General features: G+C 45.1%; 1 protein-coding gene across 1 annotated transcript in view; it reads left to right on the top strand.

The window, feature by feature from the left end:
- Positions 1–23,074, top strand: part of camkk1a (calcium/calmodulin-dependent protein kinase kinase 1, alpha a) — a 351,599-nt gene that overhangs the window by 33,721 nt on the left and 294,804 nt on the right. Inside the window, exon 3 of the mRNA XM_069888054.1 lies at positions 3,242–3,328. Coding sequence (XP_069744155.1) covers positions 3,242–3,328 — 87 coding nt within the window. The remainder of the gene's footprint in view (positions 1–3,241; positions 3,329–23,074) is intronic.

The following is a 23,074-nucleotide window of genomic DNA, read 5'->3' as shown; positions in this document are numbered from 1 at the left end:
GCCAATCTCCATGGTGTGAAAGTCTTCTCCAAGGTCGATCTGGTGCGGGGATATCATCAGATCCCGGTCCACCATGCGACCATTGTTTGTGTTGATCGCTACTAAGGAGAAAGTCCTGCCCTGGTCACAACAAAGGAGGCCCTTGCTCTCGCAACTCTATTGGTGCACCCATGCCCGGAGGCACACATAGCGCTCTCGGTGGATGCCTCAGCCACAGCGGTAGGGGGCGTACTCGAGAAGTGGCTCAATGGACAGTGGCGCCCTCTGGCCTTCTTCAGCAAACAGCAGTGCCTGCCGGATCTCAAGTACAGTGCTTTCGACCAGGAGCTCCTAGCACTGTACCTGGCCATTCGGCACTTTCGATACTTTCTGGAGGGCAGGCCCTTCAGGGTGTTCATGGACCACAACCCCCTCACACAGGCACTTGCCATGGCCAAAGATCTGTGGTCAGCTCACCAGCACCACCACCTCTCCTATGTGGCAAAGTTGACCACCGACATCCGGCACAAGGCAGACAAAGACAACATCATGGCAGATGCGCTCCCTCATCTGGCGATCCATGCTCTCGCCCCGACAGTTGGCACAGTCCCAGAAGCTAGACACAGAGACGCAGGCTCTTTGGACCACCATCTCTGGCCTCGAGCTTCAGGACATTCAGTGGCCTAACAACCCGGCCACGCTGCTCTGTGATGTCTCCATCGGCTCGCCGCGCCCGTTAGTCCCACTGCAGTGGAGGTTGAGGGTTTTCAGCTTTGTCCACGACCTAGCCCACCCCTCGGTGAAGACTTTGGTGTGAATGGTGGCAGAGTGGTTTGTGTGGCTCAAAAAAGAGGTGGACGAAATGGCGAGTAACTGCACTAGGTGCCAGGCCTTCAAAGTCCTCTGGCATACGCAGGCCCCAATCCAGCAATTTGACCTGGTGGAGTGGAGATTTCAGCACATCCACGTTGACGTTGTAGGCCCCCTGCCAGTGTCCAGAGAAGCGTGCTACCTTCTCACAGTAGTCGATCGGACCACGAGATGGCCGTAGTTCCCATCAAAGAGGCTTCCGCAGAGTCTAGTCATTGTAACCTAGTCAGCCATTGGATCGCTAAATTCGGAGTCCCAGTGCACATAACCAGTGACAGGGGTGCCCAGTTCACCTCTGCGCTCTGGGCTCAGCTGGCGAACCTCCTGGGGGTCAAACTCCACCATACCACAGCCTACCACCTGCAGGCAAATGTTTTGGTGGAGGGGTTTCATTGTGATCTGAAATCTGCCCTCATGGCTCTCCTCACTGGCCCAAGCTGGACAGAAGAACTGGCCTGGGTCCTCCTCGGCTTCACAGCAGCACCCAAGGAGGACCTATGGGCATCTTCTGTGGAACTCGTCTAAACGCGCCACTGTCGTTGCTCATCCCAGAACCCAAACCTTTTGGCGGATCTCCGTAAGAAACTATCCTCACTAACCCCCCGCCTCCCTCACATCACGGCGTCCGGCCTACACATCATCCCAAAGAGCTGGACTCGGCTGAATTAATATTTGTTCAGCGTGGCCCACATACAGCACCTTTGCAACGCCCGTACGAAGGTCCATACAAGGTCCTCCAGCAGTCCAGCAGGACTTTCACTTTGGACATAGGGGGTAAAGATGAACATTTCACCATGGACCATTTGAAGGCGACACACTTGGACCTATCATGGCTGGTGCAGACGGCCATGCCCAAATGCCGGAGCCGCCCACCCAAGTGGTGGGACGTGTAGCCAGTTCTGGGGGGGTTGTGTGGCGGCACTCTCTCATGGTGAACCGGCCCCGTGTGTAATGCCATGTGGCGGGGCAGCCTTGGGTAGATGGCACTGTCAGGGTTTCTCCCTGCCTCAAGTCTCTTGCCCAGTGCGCGCCTGGGGCAGCGATTATGACATCACAATACATGCGGTGACTGAGTTCATGCTGCCCTTAAAAGGGCGCATGCTGAATTTGAATAAAATAGTCGTTAACGACTTTCAACATGGTGGCTGAGTCTTTCTTGGCTGTGTTCAGCTCTACATGCATAACATAAAATTAAATAAACACAAAGTGTGCCATATTTTAAATTCCACCCCTTATTATTAAATGTGATTATCTGTTAAAGTAATTATACATATAAATCAATTAAATACTATTATAACAAAATACATCATATCTTACTCAGATCTGAAAAAGGGGTAATTATAATTAAACCCACAAATCCATTTATCTAAAACAAAAAAAATCCTAAAACTAACACTAATCTATCCCCTCCCTCTAATCAAGGTCACAAAAACAGTGCAAAGATGGATCAGATTGTGACCTCCAGAGGACAGATGGATCATCCCTAGAAGCACCAAAATCACCTAAAACTTCCAATTATGATAATATTCAGTAAATGGGCCCCAAACCTTGTCAAAACTGTTACTTTGTATCTTTAATATTACACCTAATTTTCTCTAAAATTAGATACGACATTTCATCCTGTAGCCATGAGTTGGTGAGAGTTCAACTTTCCATTTCATTAAAACTGCTCATCTGGCTATAAACGTACTAAAAGTTAAACTTTCTCTTGAGATTCCAAAGTTTATCTGGTTTTCATGAAAATCCAAACCGTTAATTTTAATCTTAAAAATTGTTGACAAAGAATTAAAAATATTTTGCCAATAACTTTGTAATTTAGGATATTCTCAAAACATATGGATCAATGAGGCTCCAAAAATTTACACTTTTCACAAAATGGATCAACATCCACATGGATACAGGGTAGTTTGAGTTTAGACATGTGTGTTCTGTGTATCACCTTAAATTGTAATAAACGGTGCCGTGCACAGAATGAAGGCTCATTGATCAAAACTGAGAGTGGAATACCAGACCTCATCTAAAAAAGTTATATTATCTTAAAATCAATAAATCAATATAAATACTTGATTGTCTTCAAAGCCACAAAGGAAGCCTCTTGTCCTGCTGTCAAAGTCAATTTGTGCTAAGGCTAGGGGAATCATGTTTGGTGTGCAGTGCAATGGCAGGTATCCATTGTCTACTAACCCCATTTGCTTTGGGGTCTGTGGGCGTTTGAATCTCATAATTGGTTCCATGTAGGTGGGTGTCACTCGTCTTTCCGTGGTGCTCTGACTAATGCTGGGGAACTTAACCTCCCGCTGTCCCCTGGTTACCTTTTTTTGTGAGATTACATATTCCCAGTTGTGCAGTGTGTTCAACAGATTGACTATGTCCTCTTGGTTCTCTTCTCCAGGGCTGGCCACCAACATATTGTATCACAGTGGATCCCCTGGGGAAAGATCATTCTCACAACTGTTGTTGTAATATCTGGGAAAATAAGGTAGGTGAGTGCACAAAACTCTGTGGTAACCTGGTCCATGTATACTGCTGTCCCTCGTCAGAAAAGGCTGTCCTGGTGCAGTGGGATAGCGAATGAAGCATGTTGTGAATCTACCACTGTGAAGATGACAGTGTCTGCCGGTACCTGACAATATCATTGTGGGGGTGGGGACAATCAGGTGCATGTCATTTATGGCATTTAAATCCTGTACTAGATGCCAATTGGCTTGGGAAAGGTGAATATAGGCATGTTACACGGTGATTTTCAAGGGACTAGAATGCCCTGAGCCAACAGGGATTGAACTAGTGCAGGGGTGTCAAACTCAAATTCACGGAGGGCCAAAATTAAAAACTTGGACTAAGTCGAGGGCCGAACTAAATATTTATTGAAAATTTTCAACATCTGCATGTTTTCTCTTCTTTCAACATATGTAATGTTAAACTTTTTCTTATTAAAATAAATGTTTAATAATAGTTTTGGATAAATTCTTTCCAGAAGCATTAACAAATGAGAAATAAAATATTCAATAAATAATATTTCTCTATAGAGGATTTGTCAAATGTTGCTAGTGTGCTGTCGAATAGTAAAATCTGAGGGCTATTGAGAATGTGGGAGAATAACATGATTCCTGAAACAATCAAATGGGTGACTGTGGGCATGAACTCTAGCAGGGTTATTTGCCATGCCCTTTTTTCATTGGTACAGATATCCTTTGATTTACACACTTTTCAAGTTTTATGCCTAATGAGCTTGTATCCAGGCGCAGGACCATTTTTAACCAGGAATATATTTATCACTGTGACATGAAACTATTGGAAGATCGTTTTATCCTGAAATTAAAGTTCATAATACTTACTCAGGCCCGTGTGCGGGAGGGCGGGGTTTGCGGGCGATCGGGTTGGACAACGACAGTGCGGGGGCATCGGCTCTCGCTGCAGGGCGGCATCTCGGCGGATCAGCGGCCCTGTCACCGTGAGTCGCGGGTCGGCCTGCGGCAGGGAGGGGGAGTGGGCAACGGTCCTGGCGAGGTCAGGCCCCCCCATGAGTTTCTGCCGGACCTCCCTTGACCTGCTGAGTTTCTGCCGGACCCCCCTTGACCTGCTGAATTTCTCCCGGACCCCCCTTGACCTGCTGAGTTTCTCACGGACCCCCTCCCCTTGACCTTCTGAGTTTCTCCCGGACCCCTCCCCCTTGACCTGCTGAGTTTCTCTCGGACCCCCCTTTGACCTGCTGAGTTTCTCCCGGATCCCCCTTTTCTTTCCGTGCCGGTGTCCCAGGACCTTTCCAGGGCAGTCTCTGCACTCAGGACTGCGCTGGGATCCTGGTCAGCGGTGGAGGAGCAGGTGAGCGCGGCTAATCCCGATCCAGCCCACGCCACTCCGAGATTGGCAGGGGGGGTTCCACCCTACCTGCCCGACCAGCCTCGCTCTCCACGTGTACTCCGGGCACCCGCCGCTGGTCCGGTGGGAAGGTGCAGAGCGATCGGCGTCCCCATCGCCTGGCGGGGAGCCCCAATCTTCCCTCCGGCGTCCCGACTCCATCTGCAGCTCCAAGAAACGCTGTGCCACTGGGGTTCCGGGCACTGGGAAGCGGCCTTGGCTTCCCCTGACACCGGCCAGGCTGCACTGCGGAGGGGGGGTGGGTGGGGGGACACGACAGCGTGTTTATAAAACCACCCACCACTACTTTTCAAGGACCAGGATTTTTATCTCTCTCTCTCTCTCACCCTGGGACACAGCGGTTACTGTGCATGCGCTATACTGGCGCGGCGGCCAGCGGGCCACTTCTAATACATTTTTGATATGATCTTGCGGGCCAAATATAATTATATCGCGGCCCAAATTTGGCCCGCGGGCCAGAGTTTGACATGTGTGAACAAGTGGCTGAATTTCTTTCTTTGCCTCTGGCTTAAGTGGATACTGTGATATAGATGATGGCTTCAACAAAGGCTTTAAAAGCATCTCAACTGGTACTCCTCGTATGAAGAGACAGACCATAACTGTTCTGTAATTTCACCAGTTGAGGGTACTCAATGCCGGGTGACTGTTCCTCGGACCAGAGGGCACATCAATAGTCCCTTGTGTAAAGATCTGGGGTTCACATCAAATAAGATCAGCTTGTGTCATCAGAGTTTGTGTGATGAACCCCAGCTCCTTTTATTTGAATATTTTATTTAAAAATTTCCATACATGCATTTAACATTAATTTAACACAACAATAAAATCCAAAAATTATATTACATATATTTATAATCCTTCTTCCCTAACTCCCCCCATAACAAATTTTTAAAAATACAATAGTATAGTGCTATTAATTAAATCCACCCAAAGCTGCTTTACTTTAGGATATAACCATGGTGGGTACAGGAAAGTCCTCCAAACACCAGCTTCTTAGCCCTATGGCCCTCGCACCTCCAAGATAACATGAGGGTGGACTAAGCCAGATTGCTGCCAGAGGTCGTCAGGTACCTCAATTATTAGTGCTTCCCCCGGGGGTCCTTAAACCCTTCCATGGATCCAGAATTCAACCTGGATTCCCTCAAAAGTTGCAAAATGTTCCTTCTCTTTTCTATCTACCCCGACAGATTGTAGTAGAGTGTGACATGGAAGTTAGGGATGTAATTAAAGGTGGATGATTGCAGAAAGTTGACTGACTACCATTGTGGGGTCATTAAGTGACGAGCCATCATTTTGTTTTTAATGTGTTCATTAACATGGATCCCTTTGTCTGAACAAACAATTTCAAGTCCCATTCACATCAGTAAATCAGCCAGGTTGCATCCCAGCCGTGGGTGATTGAGAAGGGAAGTGCATCGTGCTACTGTATCACATGCTTAACAGGTCGAATTAGTGGTGTTCCTTTGTTCTTCCTTCTATCCCAGAATGGCAGACAGTTTTGTTGGACACAGGGCATCTATACTGTTCTACTAGTTTCTGATCCAAGGTTGAGAGTGTTGCCCTGGTATTGATTAAAAATAGTATTGTGATTCCCTGTGCTGTCATATCCATGATCGGTTCATGTTCTCCCTCTGCCACTAAAGGGAACATTGTGGCAGGTGAATCCTGTGTTAGTCATTGCCTGAAGGGGTTTCGAGAATTAAACGATGCTTGCCTGCCTTGAGGACCTTGCAACGGCATCGTTAGTAGGGCAGTCCTTAGGCCAATGTCCTCTTCCTTCACATTGAGACAGGTGGAAGGTGGAAGTTGGTTTTCCCTGTCTTTTTCATTCTGCTGTTTGCCAGTCACACTCTGACTGTAAGACCAGTCAGGATTTCTGGTCCCTGTTCTGAGTGCTTACTGCAGTTCACATGATCTCTACAGCTATTATCCTTCTGTCATAGGATATGTCGTTCCTGTTGTACCTGGACATAGGGGGTCCTTTTGCCCACTCCTGTCTTCTGGGTATGAGCTGCTGATTCCTTTGGGACAGGATCTGATGGGTGCTGTTTCTGGCAGTTTCCCTGTCAGGGCTCAAGGCTGACCAGTCAGGGTTAATTTTATAATTGTCACCAAGGACAGAATCATGTGGGTGAAAGGGAAATTCATATTAAACTTTTCGTTTAACTGCAGTTTTTTGTTCCTCGCCTTTGGGCCAGAAAGTGATTACTGCAAGCCGCTGTTGGACTTTTGAATTGTCTGTCCAATCAAGATTTGTCTTTGTTAATGAGGCCATTTTATCGGGTAGGCTCTGCATTAATGTAGCGTTAAATTGTGCTGACGTTCCCCCATTATTATGTTTGATCGCCTGCCTATGACCGATATGCTGTGGTGAATAAAGTCCTGTGCTGATTCCTTAAGGAGTAGTTTGCATCTCCATCGGGCACACTGAACTCAAAACAGTCAACCAGTTTACCTACCTCGGCTGCACCATTTCATCTGATGCAAGGATCGACAAAGAGATAGACAACAGACTCGCCAAGGCAAATAGCGCCTTTGGAAGACTACACAAAAGAGTCTGGAAAAACAACCATCTGAAGAAACACACAAAGATCAGCATGTACAGAGCCATTGTCATACTCACGATCCTGTTTGGCTCCGAATCATGGGTCCTCTACCGGCATTACCTACGGCTCCTAGAACGCTTCCATCAGCGCTGTGTCCGCTCCATCTTCAACATTCATTGGAATGACTTCATCACCAACATCGAAGTACTCAAGCTGACAGAGTCCGCAAGCATCGAATCCATGCTGCTGAAGACCCAACTGCGCTGGGTGGGTTACGTCTCCAGAATGGAGGACCATCGCCTTCCCAAGATCGTGTTCTATGGCGAGCTCTCCACTGGCCACTGAGACAGAGGTGCACCAAAGAAGAGGTACAAGGACTGCTTAAAGAAATCTCTTGGTGCCTGCCACATTGACCACCGCCAGTGGGCTGATATTGCCTCCAACCGTGCATCTTGGCGCCTCACAGTTCGGCGGGCAGCAACCTCCTTTGAAGAAGACCGCAGAGCCCACCTCACTGACATAAGACAAAGGAGGAAAAACCCAAAACCCAACCCCAACCAACCAATTTTCCCTTGCAACCACTGCAACCGTGCCTGCATGTCCCGCATCGGACTTGTCAGTCACCAACGAGCCTGCAGCAGACGTGGACATACCCCTCCATAAATCTTCGTCCGTGAAGCCAAGCCAAAGAAAAGAAATTTGCCTTTATTCACTTTGCCCATATCAGTTGGACATTTCAGCCATTCAATAAGTCCTTCAAGAATACATTTTACTTGTGCTTCTTATTTGTTATTAATTTGAACTAGTCTGTGATGGCTGCAGCTCCTTTCTCCATCAGCTGATGCCATTTCTCACTTCCCTCTTTATCCAGAATGGTATGTATTAGGGAAAACAGATCTTGTGGGTGGGCTTGCGTTCGTCATCATGCTTGATTGTATATATTTAACAAATCTTACAGGGTCTTTATTTCTCTCAGGAGCGGTTTCCAGGGGGTATATAATTCCATTGTGTCACACTAGTTCCCTCGACCTGCCCTTGGGTTTGGGACTGTTCTATTTGGGGATAGCCATTTTACTTCCTCGCTTTGGGCGCATTCTCACTGTTTCTGCTGTCGCCCACCTCTCTCTCTCTTTCTTCTGAGTGTGAGAAGAATAGGGCTGTGGGAAGGAGGACTGGTCTCTGTACTGGATGGGTGGAAATCTGGGGTGGAGCCGGCATATAGGGTGGAGGGGGAGTCCACTGGGAATCCAAAGATTCCTCTTCCTCATCGTCACTTACAAATAGGCTCACTATACTTGACACTGGATCTGCAGGGGCATTGTTCTTTTCACATTTATCTTCTTAGGCTTGGCTTCGCGGACGAAGATTTATGGAGGGGTAAATGTCCACGTCAGCTGCAGGCTTGTTTGTGGCTTTATTAACCATCTGGCGCTTTTGTTGGTTTTCCCTGTCTTTTTCATTCTGCTGTTTACCAGTCACACTCTGACTGTAAGACCGGTCAGGATTTCTGGTCCCTGTTCTGAGTGCTTACTGCAGTTCACATTATCTCTGCAGCTATTATCCTTATCATCAGCCCAGTTCTTGTGGGCCTCCTCTTTCCATTTTCTAATTCACTTTTTCCATTTCTTTGATGCATCTTTTTCCCACATTAATTGTTCTGCCTCAGCTAGAGTACTTGTGTTCCATGTTCCTCGTACTGACCATGCTTTGTCTCCTAGTTTCTTACTCAAAACTGGTGACAGGGGACGATACTGTTTACCATGGTTTGGGTACAGATAACACATCTGTTGTACTGGGGTGCCCCTGTCGCTTTTATCCATAGCTTATCCCATTTCCAAAACAGTTATCAGATGGTATTACTTCTTTTGGCATACAAGGTTCTCAGTGTAACTGTTAAATTTCCACACTTTTTGACTGTTAAATTTCCACTCAGTTTACACTCAGTTATCTGAGTGTAAATTTCCCCAGGCTAACAATATGACCCGATATCCGAATTGTCAGATATCTGAGTGTAAATTTCCCCAGATTGACAACATGAACTGATTTCTGAATTGTCAGATGTCTGAGTCTCAGATGGTACCTTTCATGTTAACCAGCCTCTGAGAGAGACAGTGAAGAACAAAATTTCCCAAGGTACAAGATGTAGCTAGTTTCTAAATTGATTTGCCAAAATATTTTCCCAGGCTAACAAGCTATGCAATAATAAGCACCATTTTTTTCCTTATACAATCTATTCTTATCATTCACAATTCCATTCTTATTCTTCTTACCTTATGCCCTGTGTCTTGGGTTCTCATCTCTCAGCAGGAAACCAGAACAACCTTGTATGAGGGATCACAGTGCTCCCAGGAATCAGTGATGGAGTTCAGGCTCAAGGGTCCCGAAGTTGCACTTCAACTCCGTCCGATGTTGCAGTTTCCTTGTGGCCTCTTACTTAATACGTGATGATCGTCCCAACAAGAGTCTGCCGACTACACCAATGTGATAGTTGTGCTGTGATGTCAGGGTAGAAAGATACACAGCAGAACCACAGATTACAAAACACAGGTTTAGTGAATCACGCTAGCGGGAATGAGCAATATTCGGTTCAGGTAGACAGTATCAAGGCTCATTCCAAGGACACAGAGAAACAGTGCAGTATTGAAGGCATTTTCTGGCATACAAATCTGATAGGTATCTCTTTAAATTCATTGTCACAAGTCCTGGTTTAACACCTGCATTGCCCTTTTCTTAAGACAAGGAGGCGGTTGACGTCAATCATTTATTCACAGGTGCAAGTCAAAATGAAGAGAAATAATTTCTTACATAAGAAATTAGCAAAAGTCAGGAAGGATTGGTTCCAATACACGTTCTGTATACCTGAGATTTAGTCTTTAATTAGCACTTGTAAATGATCAGTCTCACAATAATACTAAGCCATCAACATTCACAAAGGGAATTCTACCTCCTTAGGCTGAGGTAGAAAGGCTGGTGCCTTTCGAGTTGATGTGTGTGTCCTACAGCCATTGACATGGTTGACGGTTGTAAGGTTTAATTAGCGCTGAAACTATTTATGAATGGACTCGCTCGTGGACAACTCTCGACTCGATTGACCAAGCCATTTAGCCTTCCTTGAGCCTGCTTGAAGTGTGGTGTTACATTGGCATGTAAGGCTGGTAGTATCTGAGCACATGGAGGGAGTCCCTGGGCTACCGGGTTTAGTTTTACTGAAAAGTATGCTTCCGGATGTCCCCATTACACTGAGTGTGGACCGTGGCACATTCCTCCTTTACTGTGACATACAGCTGGAAGGGGCGATCATACAGTGCGCATCCTACTGCTGGTGCTGACATCAGGATTGTCTTCTTTTTTTCCAAAATATTTTTAGTGAGTTCAACATAACAATCCATATACAAAATATTAATAAAGCAAGGCCAAATAATAATGTTTAGAAGTGGCGGCGCTCTCTCTCTCGTGGCAAACTGGCCCTGCATGTAACGCCATGTGGTGGGGCAGCCTTGGGTAGATGGGGCCGTCAGGGTTTCTCACTGCCTCAAGTCTCCTGCCCAGCATATGCCTGGGGCAGATATTTTGATGTCACCATGCACACGGTGACTGAGCTCACGCTGCCCTTAAAGGGGTGCGCTGAATTTGAATAAAACAGAAAATTATTGCACAGTACAGCCCCAATGTACATAAACCCAATCTAATTTTTCCCAACCTCAGACCCATGACCCTCTATTTTTCTTACATCCATGTGCCCATCTACGAGGCTTTTGAATCTTCCTATTCTACCATCACCACCAGCGAATAAATTCCAGGCACCCACCACCTTCTGTGTAAAAAAAAAATAATACCTTAACTCTGACATATCCCCAAAACCTTCCTCCACCCACCTTGAACTGGTGTCCTCTGGTTCAGTACTTGCTATCGTCACACCAGGAGAAAGCTGTTGACTGTCCACCCTATTAAGCTTTTTTTTAAAATTTTTATTTAATAATTTCAAATTACAGAAAAAAATCACAATTATATATAAAAAAACTAAACTACACCCCCTCCCCTTTACTAAATACAAAAAAGCAAAAGAAATCCAGAAAAAAACCCAATCCCACCCAAGCCTTAAAAAAAGGGTATTAAATATTCCCCGATTGGTGTGCCAACTTTATGACATTTACTTAACTTTTATAGACATATATTTCAAATATAAACCCCACATATCAACAAAAAAAGAATAATTATTTCTTACATTATATGTTATTTTTTCTAAATATAAACATGACTATAATTCATTATGCCATCATTATTCAATTGTACATCATTTTTCCATGTAACAGCTATATATTTTCTCACTACTGCTAACACAATCTTAAAAATGTTAAATCTTAAACATTCATGATTCTACAAATGGTACATTAATATAACCTAATAAACACATAATTGGATCCAATTGCATATCTATTATGAACAAATCCCTCAAAAACTTTATAACTTCCTCCCAAAAATATTTACATGACCAGACTAAATGTATAAAAGTACCCTTTTGCTCTCTACATCTAAAACATAAATCTGTTAAACTAAATCCATATCTCTTCAATATCTCAGGAAGTATGTATAATTGATGTAAAAAATTATAATTAACCATGTTATACCTCACATTAATTAACTTTGTAACACAATCAATACACATTTTTGACCATTCTTTCCATGTCAAAACAATATTTAAATCTTTTTCCAATTTCTATTTAACTTTATTTATATCTACTTTTTCCATTTTCTCCTGTAACAATCTATACATATCTGAAATAAAACCTTTTTCAACTTTTCTACCCTATCGAGCTTCACATAACATTTTACTGTTAACTCAACTCTCATCCTTCATTGTTGCAATAAGGTTGCTTGGTCAACCTTTCTCCAGATTATCCTCTTGTTCTCGTTCTTGTCTCAACCAACCTCAATTGAAAAGGGCTGCTTGAATTTACTCTATCTATATCCCTTATAATTTTATATACCATATATTTCAGCATATAAGTCGACCGGCATATGTCCACCCCATTTTTCAGGCTGTCTGGGCCTCTCAGGAATAACTCAAAAAAATTTAAAACACCCCAATCGTAAGTAACAAAGCTGTAAATTAAGTAAGTAAAAAAAGACCTCGGCCTACCGGGCAGGAGCAGTGATGGCCGTCGGAGCTGCAGCAGTGACATTGTGATCCTGGCAGGAGCAGGAACTTTGGCATAACGGGCATGACATTGTGCTCCTGGCAGGAGCAGGAACCTCAGCCTTCTGGGCAGCAGCGACGATGGACTACAGAGCTGGAACGGCGACATGGTGCTCCCAGTGGGAGCAGGAACCTCAGCCTACCAGACAGGAGCAGTGACCTCAGGGTCCCAGGTAGGAGTGCTTATGGTGATGCCGAGTGGTGAGGAGGTGTTGGGGAGTGGCAGTGCCGACAGTGGGGAGGTGCTTCCAGCGTCGACTTATACGCCAAATTGACTCAAACAGTTTTTTACGGTGAATTTAAGGTCTCAAAAGTATATCCGGTGTATAAGTTGACCCCTCCCCCCAACTTTTTGAGAATTTTTTAGGGCTTCACGACTCGACTTGTATGCTGAAATGTTCAGCACCTCTATCAGATCTCCCCTCATTCTCTAACTCCTGAAATCCCTGGATGAACCTGTGCCTTTCTAAATTAAGGTGGTGGTGTTCCTCAGTGATGATTATGATGACTGACACTGGTTACATGACGCAGCTTCCATGCTTATTTCCTCCTTTTATTTACCACAGGTACAACTCTCCAATTCTCTGACTCTGGTTAGACAGGACTGAAACATCTGCGGTTTCTTGTGTTGTTTTAACAAAATGGTATATATTTCATTTTGGTCAGATGATTTATCCAATTTCAAAAATGCTAACTAAACGCTGAATTTTCCATAGCTGTATTCATCCTGTCCAATATTTCAACTTCACATCTCCAACTACACCGTGGTTCTCTTGTTTGGTTGCGGTGGTTGCCGAGTATTTATTGATTAACTCTTCCCCACCTACCACATCTAGGCTCTGTTTTAGGCCTGTATAAGTGATGGCCTTCCAGTTATACTCTTTCTCCCTGTCTCATAACAAAACTTAACTGCAGAGTTTACAGTTACAGCAGTATGTGTGACTGCATGTAATGCAACAAAATGATGTTTGATGTTCCACTCTGCAACCATCAGGTACAGGAGCCTAAAGACGAGCACTCAGCAGCACAAGGACAGCTTCTTCCCCACTACCATCAGATTCCTGGATAATCAATGAACCAAAGACACTCCCTTACTTTTTATGCACTATTATTGTTATTAGTTTTATTTTTTATATAGTTATGTTGTAATATGGTTATGATATGAATCTTTGCTCTGATGCTGCCACAAAACACTGAATTTCACAACTTGTTCATGACGATAAATTCTGATTCTGAGATTCAAGGACAGTTTCCTTCCTTCAGATGCTTCACAGTGGTAAAACCTATTTTGCCTTTGTTCGATACCATCTCTAACTCTGATTGATACAATATATGGGCTGTCCAGCTGGAGTGCTTGCCACACAAATATTCTCACTGTGTCTGTACATGTGACAAGTCACTTGATAAACTTGAACTTGAAAAAAAATCACCTACATTGTAAATGATATGAAAAATAAGCTCTATAACAACCCAGCAACAGAAATTAATTTCTGTGTCCAATAGATACATGTCCAAGTAGATACATTTATTTATAAAGCCTTTTTGGACTTTCCCTGGCAATATTTTTTACACTGGCTCTTTGCTTTTCTAATTTACAATAATATTCCCAAGACACTTTCTATATCCCTTCATGCTCACTGATGTAATGAAGCACCTTTTTTCAGACATCAGTCTCTTATTTTACCCTCTAGAAACCTTGGCAGAAATTGAGGTTGAGCTCTGGTTTTGACAGACCTGTAATTTTTGTGTGAGGAGGTTTACCTTCACCCCTTGAGATTCCGTCATGACTGCCCCATCATTCTGAAATGGGTTTTCCTTCAAACAGCTGGGTCCAAACAATTTCCGGAGTCTCCTAAAATTTAGGAATTGTAATATTTTCCTAGCATTTGACTAGTAAATGAAACAGAATTCTTATCACCATCACAAAAAGTGGTTTCCTTGATATGTTTCCACCTACACAGCTTCATCCCAAATTCAGAGCAGAAATCAGCTCATGTGTCTAATAACAGAAATCAGCTGCATGCTTTTGAAGAACAGTATAACTGTATGTAAGACACAGAAGTCACCCTTTGTGACTGGTGAGAGAAATCTGCTCCAATAACAATGCAGTAATAGAAATCCATTCCATAACAAACATCAAGTAGGTACATTGTGTCTAATAATAGAAAACTGTTCCAGTGTGTCTTATAAAGGAAATTATATAGTATCTAATAACAATTGCCTAGTGTTTAGTCACAGGAGACTCTTACACGCCTCCAGGCCAGTTATCGAATTTGGCAGAAATTTCATTGGTTTGGTACCGGACTCTCTTCCCATACTCCCCTTTGCGCTCTGGGGCCCCAGTTCCTGTGGCACTTTGAAACAAAAAATAGGCGATATTAATACTGTATGCAGGAACTGCAATCACAGTTGCTGTTGCGGTTGGTGCAACACCTTTACGGCACCAGCAGTCGGGAACAGAACAGGGTTTGAATCCCACGCTGTCTGTATGGAGTTTGTGCGTTCTCCCTGTGTCTGTGTGGGTTTTTCCCTGGGGGCTCCATTTTCCTTTCACCCTTCAAAACGTTCTGGGAGCTGTAGGTTAATGGGGTGTAGATTGGGCATCATGGGCTGAAATGGCCTGTTACCTTGTGGGTGCTGTTCTTAATGTCTAAATTTAAACTACAGCATGGTGTGTGAAATCAGCCATAATGTATGTAATGAAAGGAATCAGGGCTTGCATTTCCTGTTACAAATCCCAGCTACGTGAGCGATCTGGAGCAAAAGTTAGCCTGATTTGCCTCTCACTAACTGACTGATCTGACCACCAAAGCTATTCGCATCAGCGGTGCCCATTACAACCAGAAAAAGGGAAGCAAAAGAGTAACTGCGTGCCCGTGGATTCGCCTCCAGCGCTCCCACAGCTTCGGCAGCCTCACAGACTCCGTTCAAACCATCTTCAACCTGAGCCCAGATTGAAACCTCTGACTCGATGAGGGAGACTTGCAGTGCTCAGGGCCCTTTGTGACCATACCTTGCCTTCAGCACTCCCTTGAATCCCAGTTCTGATATCTGGTCCTCGCGGGCCTCCAGCAGCCCACAGCTTGGCATGACCTTGACCTCAAGTTGCCAACAACTCACAGACTGTGTGTGTCCTTCAGCCGCAGAGCAGGGACGTAGCCAGGTTCTAATGTTATGGGGAGCAAGCACATAACGAAAGGTTCCCTGTGTGCGCACACACATGGACTGTCATGAGTGCACAAGGGAAAGTAATGTGCACCCAAAAGGTTAGTTATCTAAAATAACGTAGTTCAAAGTAGAGAATAAAATCTTTTATATTTATTTTTTAAGAAAATTATATATTTACAGAAAAGACTCAATGAATGTACACAAATATACAAAAACATTATATCCTTAAAATGCACATTGAACATAGAAACAACCCGTCCATACCTTAGGGCACACATGTCAAACTCTGGCCCGCGGGCCAATTTGGCCCACAATATAATTATATTTGGCCTGCAAAATCATATTAAATATATATTAGAGTTGGCCCGCTGGCCGCCGCGCCAGTATAGCGCATGCACACTGAAGGTGAAAATGAAGACGCCGGAGGTGTGGAGGGATCTCAGAGTCCCGAATCCCGGGGTTCGGAGCGTCGCACTCAGCCCGCCCGGCTCCCGGACACACAGACGCAGCTGAGATCGCAGTTTAATCCCTCTCCAACCATGGGAGGGGAGTGGGAGCAACGCGCTCTTCTCAGCCAATTCCTCCACCGCCCCGGACGCCGGCGTTTCAACGGGGGGTTCAGGTGCCTTCGTCAGGCAACCGACCTGTTGGTCCAAGACAATGGGAGAGCGTACAAACTCCACACAGACAGCACCTGAACTCGGGTGAACGTGGAGCTGCGACCCCACATTCCACGTCAGGACTGTGTGTAAGATTGGGAGCAGTGAGACGGAAGCTTATTTTGTTCCTGTGATTTAAGCATTTCTTGGGGTGGGGGGGGGGTCCTTCTCTGACCACTTGCCTAACAATGAACCTAATCAGATGTGGAGTTACCACAATACAACAGTTCTCAACTTTTTCTTTCCACTCGGGTCCCTGTGCCATTGGTGCTCTGTGATTAGTAAGGGATTGCTTAAGGTGGTCTGTGGGTAGGAAGAAAAAGTTTGAAGACCACTGCTTTAATCATCCCTCATTGACTCGTCATGTGCACGGTTTCAGATCGCTAAAGGAAATGGGCCAATGACAATTTTTCTCAAGCAAAATATTTCAGTAACAATTGGATCTAGAGCAGTGATTCACACCCTTTCCTTCCCACTCACATCCCACCTTAAGCAATCCCTTACTAATTGCAGAGTTCCGATGGCATAGGGCACACATGTCAAACTCTGGCCTGCGGGCCAAATTTGGCCCACGATATAATTATATTTGGCCCGCAAGATCATTTCAAAAATGTATTAGAGGTGGCCCGCTGGCCGCCGCGCCAGTACAGCGCGTGCACAGTAATACAACAAATCCCAGAATGTATTGGCGTCAGCCTGCTAATCGCCCCCACCTCCTCTGTTTACGTTGCAGGGTCTCACCGTGGACTCTGGTTTTGGGGCCTGGCCGGTGTCAGGGGAAGCCAAGGCTGCTTCCCAGCGCCTGGAACCGGAGGCCTCGGGCCTGACCTCGCCAGGACCATTGCCCACGCCCCCTCCCTGCCGCAGGCCGATCCGTGACTCACGGTGACGGGGCCGCTGATCCGCCGAGATGCCGCCCTGCAGCGAGAGTCAATGCCCCCGCACTGTCGTTGTCCAACCCGATCGCCCGCAAACCCCGCCCTCCCACACACAGGCCTGAGTAAGTATTATGAACTTTAATCTCAGGATAAAACGATCTTCCAATAGTTTCATGTCACAGTGATAAATATATTCCTGGTTAAAAATGGTCCTGCACCTGGATACAAGTTCATTAGGCCTAAAACTTGAAAAGTGTGTAAATCAAAGGATATCTGTACCAATGGAAAAAGGGCATGGCAAATAACCCTGCTAGAGTTCATGCCCACAATCAGTCACCCATTGGATTGTTTCAGGAATCATGTTATTCTCCCACATTCTCAATAGCCCTCAGATTTTACTATTCGACAGCACACTAACAACATTTGACAAATCCTCTATAGAGAAATATTATTATTAAATATTTTATTTTTCATTTGTTAATGCTTCTGGAAAGAATTTATCCAAAACTATTATTAAACATTTATTTTAATAAGAAAAAGTTAAACATTACATACGTTGAAAGAAGAGAAAACATGCAGATGTTGTTGAAAATTTTCAATAAATATTTAGTTTGGCCCTCGACTTAGTCCAAGTTTTTAATTTTGGCCCTCCGTGAATTTGAGTTTGACACCCCTGATTTAGGGGGATAAGGAAAAGGAAAAGGGGAAAGAGCTGGCATCAACATTTCATACAATCAAAAAAAAGAAATAAAAATTAAAATATTAAATTACTAATAAGGGATGAAAATGAAATATAAAATATTTAATAAATAGATGAAACTCTCTGGGTATTTAAAGAATTCAAATCAGGCAGCCCAAATACCGATGAATGTGCTCTGTTCATTTCTAAGATGATAAGCCATTTTCTCCAGGGGTAGATGGTACAACTTTCCTACGGCCAATGTCTTAGAAGGGATCGGATTTCCATGTCACCACTAAACATTTCCTGGCTATTGCCAAAGCAATTTTAATAAATTTGGATTTACATTTGGGGAAGTTAACAGCCAAATTCCCCAAGAGGAACAATTGTGGGTCAAGAGGGAAGTCCACCCCCCATCATTCTCGTTCATTTTTCCTCCAACTTTATCCAAAAAGGTCTTAATTTCATTCATAAACAGGTTGAATGTATAAAAGTACCAAGATTTAAGCCACACCTAAAACACAAATTTGAGATTTCCGATTTACTACAATGTAATGTTTGTGGTGTGAGATAGAATTGATGTAAAAAATTGAAATGTACATTCTACATATTATCTAAAGATAAATTGGATGAGCATTGTTGATCAATGACAATGCCAAAATCTGATTCCCATCTCTCCTGAGATGGAAATCACCCAGTTTTTGGGCTTTAATCTTGGAGCAGGAAACACCATAGTAGAAATAAATTTAGTTGGATTTACCTTTCGAATGAGAACCTCCATGTCTGTGCCCATTGGTAGGGCCAATGATGGTCGTGTGGTGGTGCACATCTGCATGGCAAACCGGCCCTGCTTGAATCGCCACATGGTGGGACAGCCATGGGGAAATGGCATCGACAGAGGTTTCTCTCTGACTCCAGCATCCCTTCCAGCACCCACCCTGGGCAGCGATTATGATGTCACAATGCACCAGGTGACTGAGCTCATGCTGCCCTTATAGGGGCATGCTGAATTTGAATACAAACAGTCGTTAACGACCCTCAACATAGTGGCTGTGTTTCTCCCACTGTTCACACCGCCACAGTGGCGACCCTGACAAGCCCAGATGCTTTTCTGGACTCAAAACACCATTGATTCAGCAGAGGTTAACGCTGTCTCCATCATGCTTCCCCACTTTTGGACCCACCAACCGAGAACGTGGTTCAGGCAGGCAGAAGCACAATTTAAACTCTTCAACATCTTCTCAGACGCAACAATGTTTTATCATGTTGTGAGCGCTCTGGACGACATCAACCACCTGGCTACGGGCAAGTACACCGCCCTCAAAAACCTGCTGCTTGGAACTTTCAGGCTAACTCCCCAGCAACGAGCTTCCAGGCTCCTTCACGTCGATGGCTTGAGGACCGTATTCCATCATCACTGATGGATGAAATGCTGGCCCTGGCGGAAGACCACAAGTCTTGTTTTCTCTTCCACTAGATATTCCTGGAATAGATGCCGGAGGACATCCAGCTGCTCCTCACAGATGAAGAGCTTGAACCCGAGGAGAGCAGCCGTGCAGATACCCTCGACACATCAAGAGGGAGAATGAGGCAGCCCTCAACCAGGTGGCACGACCAGAAGCAAGCCGACCACAAGCCACTCCCAAGACCAAGCCAGAGGAGGGCAAGTCGAACTGGTGTTTCTACCACCAGCGCTGGGGAGCGCAAGCCCACAAGTGCTGCCAGCCGTGCGGGTTTCATAGAAACGACTAGGCCAGCTGCCTTTGATGGCTGTGATGGCTGACCAAGCAAACAGCCTCCTTCAGGTGACAGACAGGTCCACTCGCCGCCGATTCCTGGAGGACACAGGGGCTGAGCTCAGCGTCCTTCCCCCCACAGTATTAGAGACACACCCAATCTCGAGGTCCCTGCGGACGGCTAATGGCTCCACCATCAGGACCTATGGCACCCACAGGGCACAGATCCAGATCGAGAAGGAGAAGTTCCATTGGAGGTTCATCCTAGCCTCCATGGGCACCACGCTGTTGGGGCCGACTTCCTCAGAAGTCATGGCCTACTGGTTGACATGAAGGGCAAAAGGCTAGTCAATGCCCGAACGTTCCACTCCACCTGACTGGACACAGCAGAATCCCGTAGGCCTGAAATCTCTGCCGTAGCTACCACCAGGGATGAGTTCAATGAGATCCTCCATGAGTTCCTCGCCATCTTAGAACCATGGTTCAAGGCCGCCCTGCCTCAGCATGGGGTCTTCCACCACATCGCCACACAGGGTCCCCCACTACACGCTAGACCCAGACAGCTACCGTCCAAGAAGCTCCAGCAGGCAAAGGAGGAGTTGTCCAGACTCCAGGAACTGGGAATCGTCCAGCGCTTGGACAGAGCCTGGGCATCGCTGCTCCATATGGTCCTGAAATCGTCTGGGGGCTGGAGACCATGTGGGGACTAATGTCAGTTGAACGACCAAAACACCCGACAGGTACCCGGTGCCCCACATATAACCATATAATATAACAACATAACCACTTACAGCACAGAACAGGCCAGTTTGGCCCTACTAGTCCATGCCATAACAAATTCCCACCCTCCTAGTCCCACTGACCAGCACCCGGTCCATACCCCTCCAGTTCTCTCCTCTCTATGTAACTATCCAGTCTATTTTTAAATGTAACCAATGATCCCGCCTCAACTACATCTGCCAGAAGCTCATTCCAAATCCCTACCACCCTTTGCATAAAGAAATTCCCCCTCATGTTCCCTTTATAATTTTCCCCCTTCAATCTTAAACCATGCCCTCTAGTTTGAATCTCCCCCACTCTTAATTGAAAAAGCCTATCCACATTTACTCTGTCTGTCCCTTTTAAAATCTTAAACACCTCTATCAAGTCCCCCCTCAATCTTCTACGCTCCAGAGAAAAAAGCCCTAGTCTTCACAACCTTTCCCTTAACTCAAACCTTGAAATCCTGTCAACATTCTAGTGAACCTTCTCTGTACTCTCTCTATTTTGTTTATATCTTTCCTATAATTTGGTGACCAAAACAGTACACAGTACTCCAAATTTGGCCTCACCAATGCCTTGTACAATTTCATCATAACCTTCCTACTCTTGAATTCAATACTCCGATTTATGAAGGCCAACATTCCAAATGCCTTCTTCACCACACCGTCTACCTGAGTATCAGCCTTGAGGGTACAATTTACCATCACTCCTAAATCCCTTTGTTGCTCTGCACATCTCAATAGCCTACCATTTAATGCATATGACCTATTTAGATTTGCCTTTCCAAAATGTAACACCTCACACTTATCTGTATTAAATTCCATCACCCATTTCTCAGCCCACACCTCCAGCCTTCCTAAATCACCTTTTAATCTACGGTAATCTTCCTCACTGTCCACAACACCACCAATCTTTGTATCATCCGCAAACTTGCTTATCCAATTCTCCACCCCTACTTCCAGATCATTAATATATATAACAAACAATAGTGCACCCAGGACCGATCCCTGAGGAACTCCACTAGTCACCGACCTCCAATTGGACAAACAATTTTCCACCACTACTCTCTGACACCTCCCATCCAACCATTGCTGAATCCATTTCTCTACCTCCTTATTTATACCTAATGCCTCCACCTTTTTTCCTAACCTCCTGTGGGGAACTTTGTCAAAAGCTTTACAAAAGTCCAAATAGACAACATCCACAGCTTTCCCTTCATCAACCTTTTTTGTAACCCCCTCGAAAAACTCAATCAAGTTTTTCAAGCATGATCTACCCCTGACAAAACCATGCTGATTACTCCCTATCAATCCCTATACCTCCAAATATTTGTAAATACCATTCCTCAGAACACTTTCCATCAACTTACCCACCACAGACGTCAGACTCACGGGCCTATAATTCCCAGGTTTTCTTAAACAGCGGAACCACATGTGCCACCCTCCAATCCTTTGGCACAACCCCCGTGACCAGTGACATCCTAAATATCTCTGTTAATGGCCCCACTATCTGTCCACAAGCCTTCCTGAGTGTCCTTGGGAATATTTTGTCCGGTCCGGGAGATTTATCCACCTTTATCTTTTTCAACACAGCCATCACTACCTCCTTGGTTATCCTTATATGCTTCTTGACCTCCCCATTATTTTTCTTTACTTCAACTGGTTCAATATTTTTTTCCCTAATGAATACCGAGGCAAAGAAATCATTCAAAATTTCCCCCATTTCCTCTGACTTCTCACTCAGCCTACCCTCGCTATCTACAAGGGGTCCAATTTTATCCCTCACTAATCTTTTACTTTTATAGAAACCCTTTGGATTTATTTTTACTCTGTCTGGCAAAGCCTCTTCGTGCCTTTTTTTGGCCTTTCTAATTTCTTTCCTAAGATTCCTTCTACACTCCTTGTAGTCCTCCTTCAAACTCTCAGCTCCCTGCTCTTTATACCTCTTGTACACCTCCCTTTTTCTCCTAACCAAATTTCCAATATTCCTCGAAAACCAAGCCTCCCTATGACTTCCAGCCTTTCCTTTGATCCTCACTGGGACATATCTACTCTGTACCCGCAAAATTTCTGTTTTGAATATCCTCCATTTTTCATGTACATCCATACAGGACTTCTCCGTCAACCTCTATGGCGCACGGGTCTTCTCCAAAGTGGACCTCATGTGGGGATACTATCAGATCCTGGTGCATCCAGACAATGAGGATAAGATGGCTATTATCACCCCTTTCGGCCTCTTCAAGTTCCTGCGTATGCCCTTTGGTCTAAAGATCATGGCCCAAACATTCCAGTGCCTCATGGACAGGTTGGAAAAGAACTGGACTTTGTGTTCATTTACCTGGACAATATTCTCATTGCCAGTTGCAACCGCGACGAACACAAAGCCCACCTCCGCACTTTCTTTGCCCGGCTGTCGGACTTTGGCCTCACGGTCAACACGGTCAAATGCCAGTTCAGCATGGAGTCCCTCCAGTTCCTGGGGCACACCATTTCACCCACTGGGGCCATGCTGGCGCTGGGGAAGGTAGAGGCTGTTCAACGATTCCCCAAACTCTCCAACCTGAAATGCCTCCAAAAGTTACATAGAAACATAGAAACATAGAAGATAGGAGCAGGAGTAGGTCATTCGACCCTTCGAGCCTGCTCCGCCATTCAACGAGATCATGGCTGATCTTAAAGTTCAGTACCCCATCCCCACCTTCTCTCTATAACCTTTAATACCCTT

This window comes from Narcine bancroftii, chromosome 6 (assembly GCF_036971445.1).
Source record: "Narcine bancroftii isolate sNarBan1 chromosome 6, sNarBan1.hap1, whole genome shotgun sequence".
Taxonomy (NCBI): Eukaryota; Metazoa; Chordata; class Chondrichthyes; order Torpediniformes; family Narcinidae; genus Narcine; species Narcine bancroftii.
This window is presented reverse-complemented; position numbering and strand designations above follow the sequence as displayed.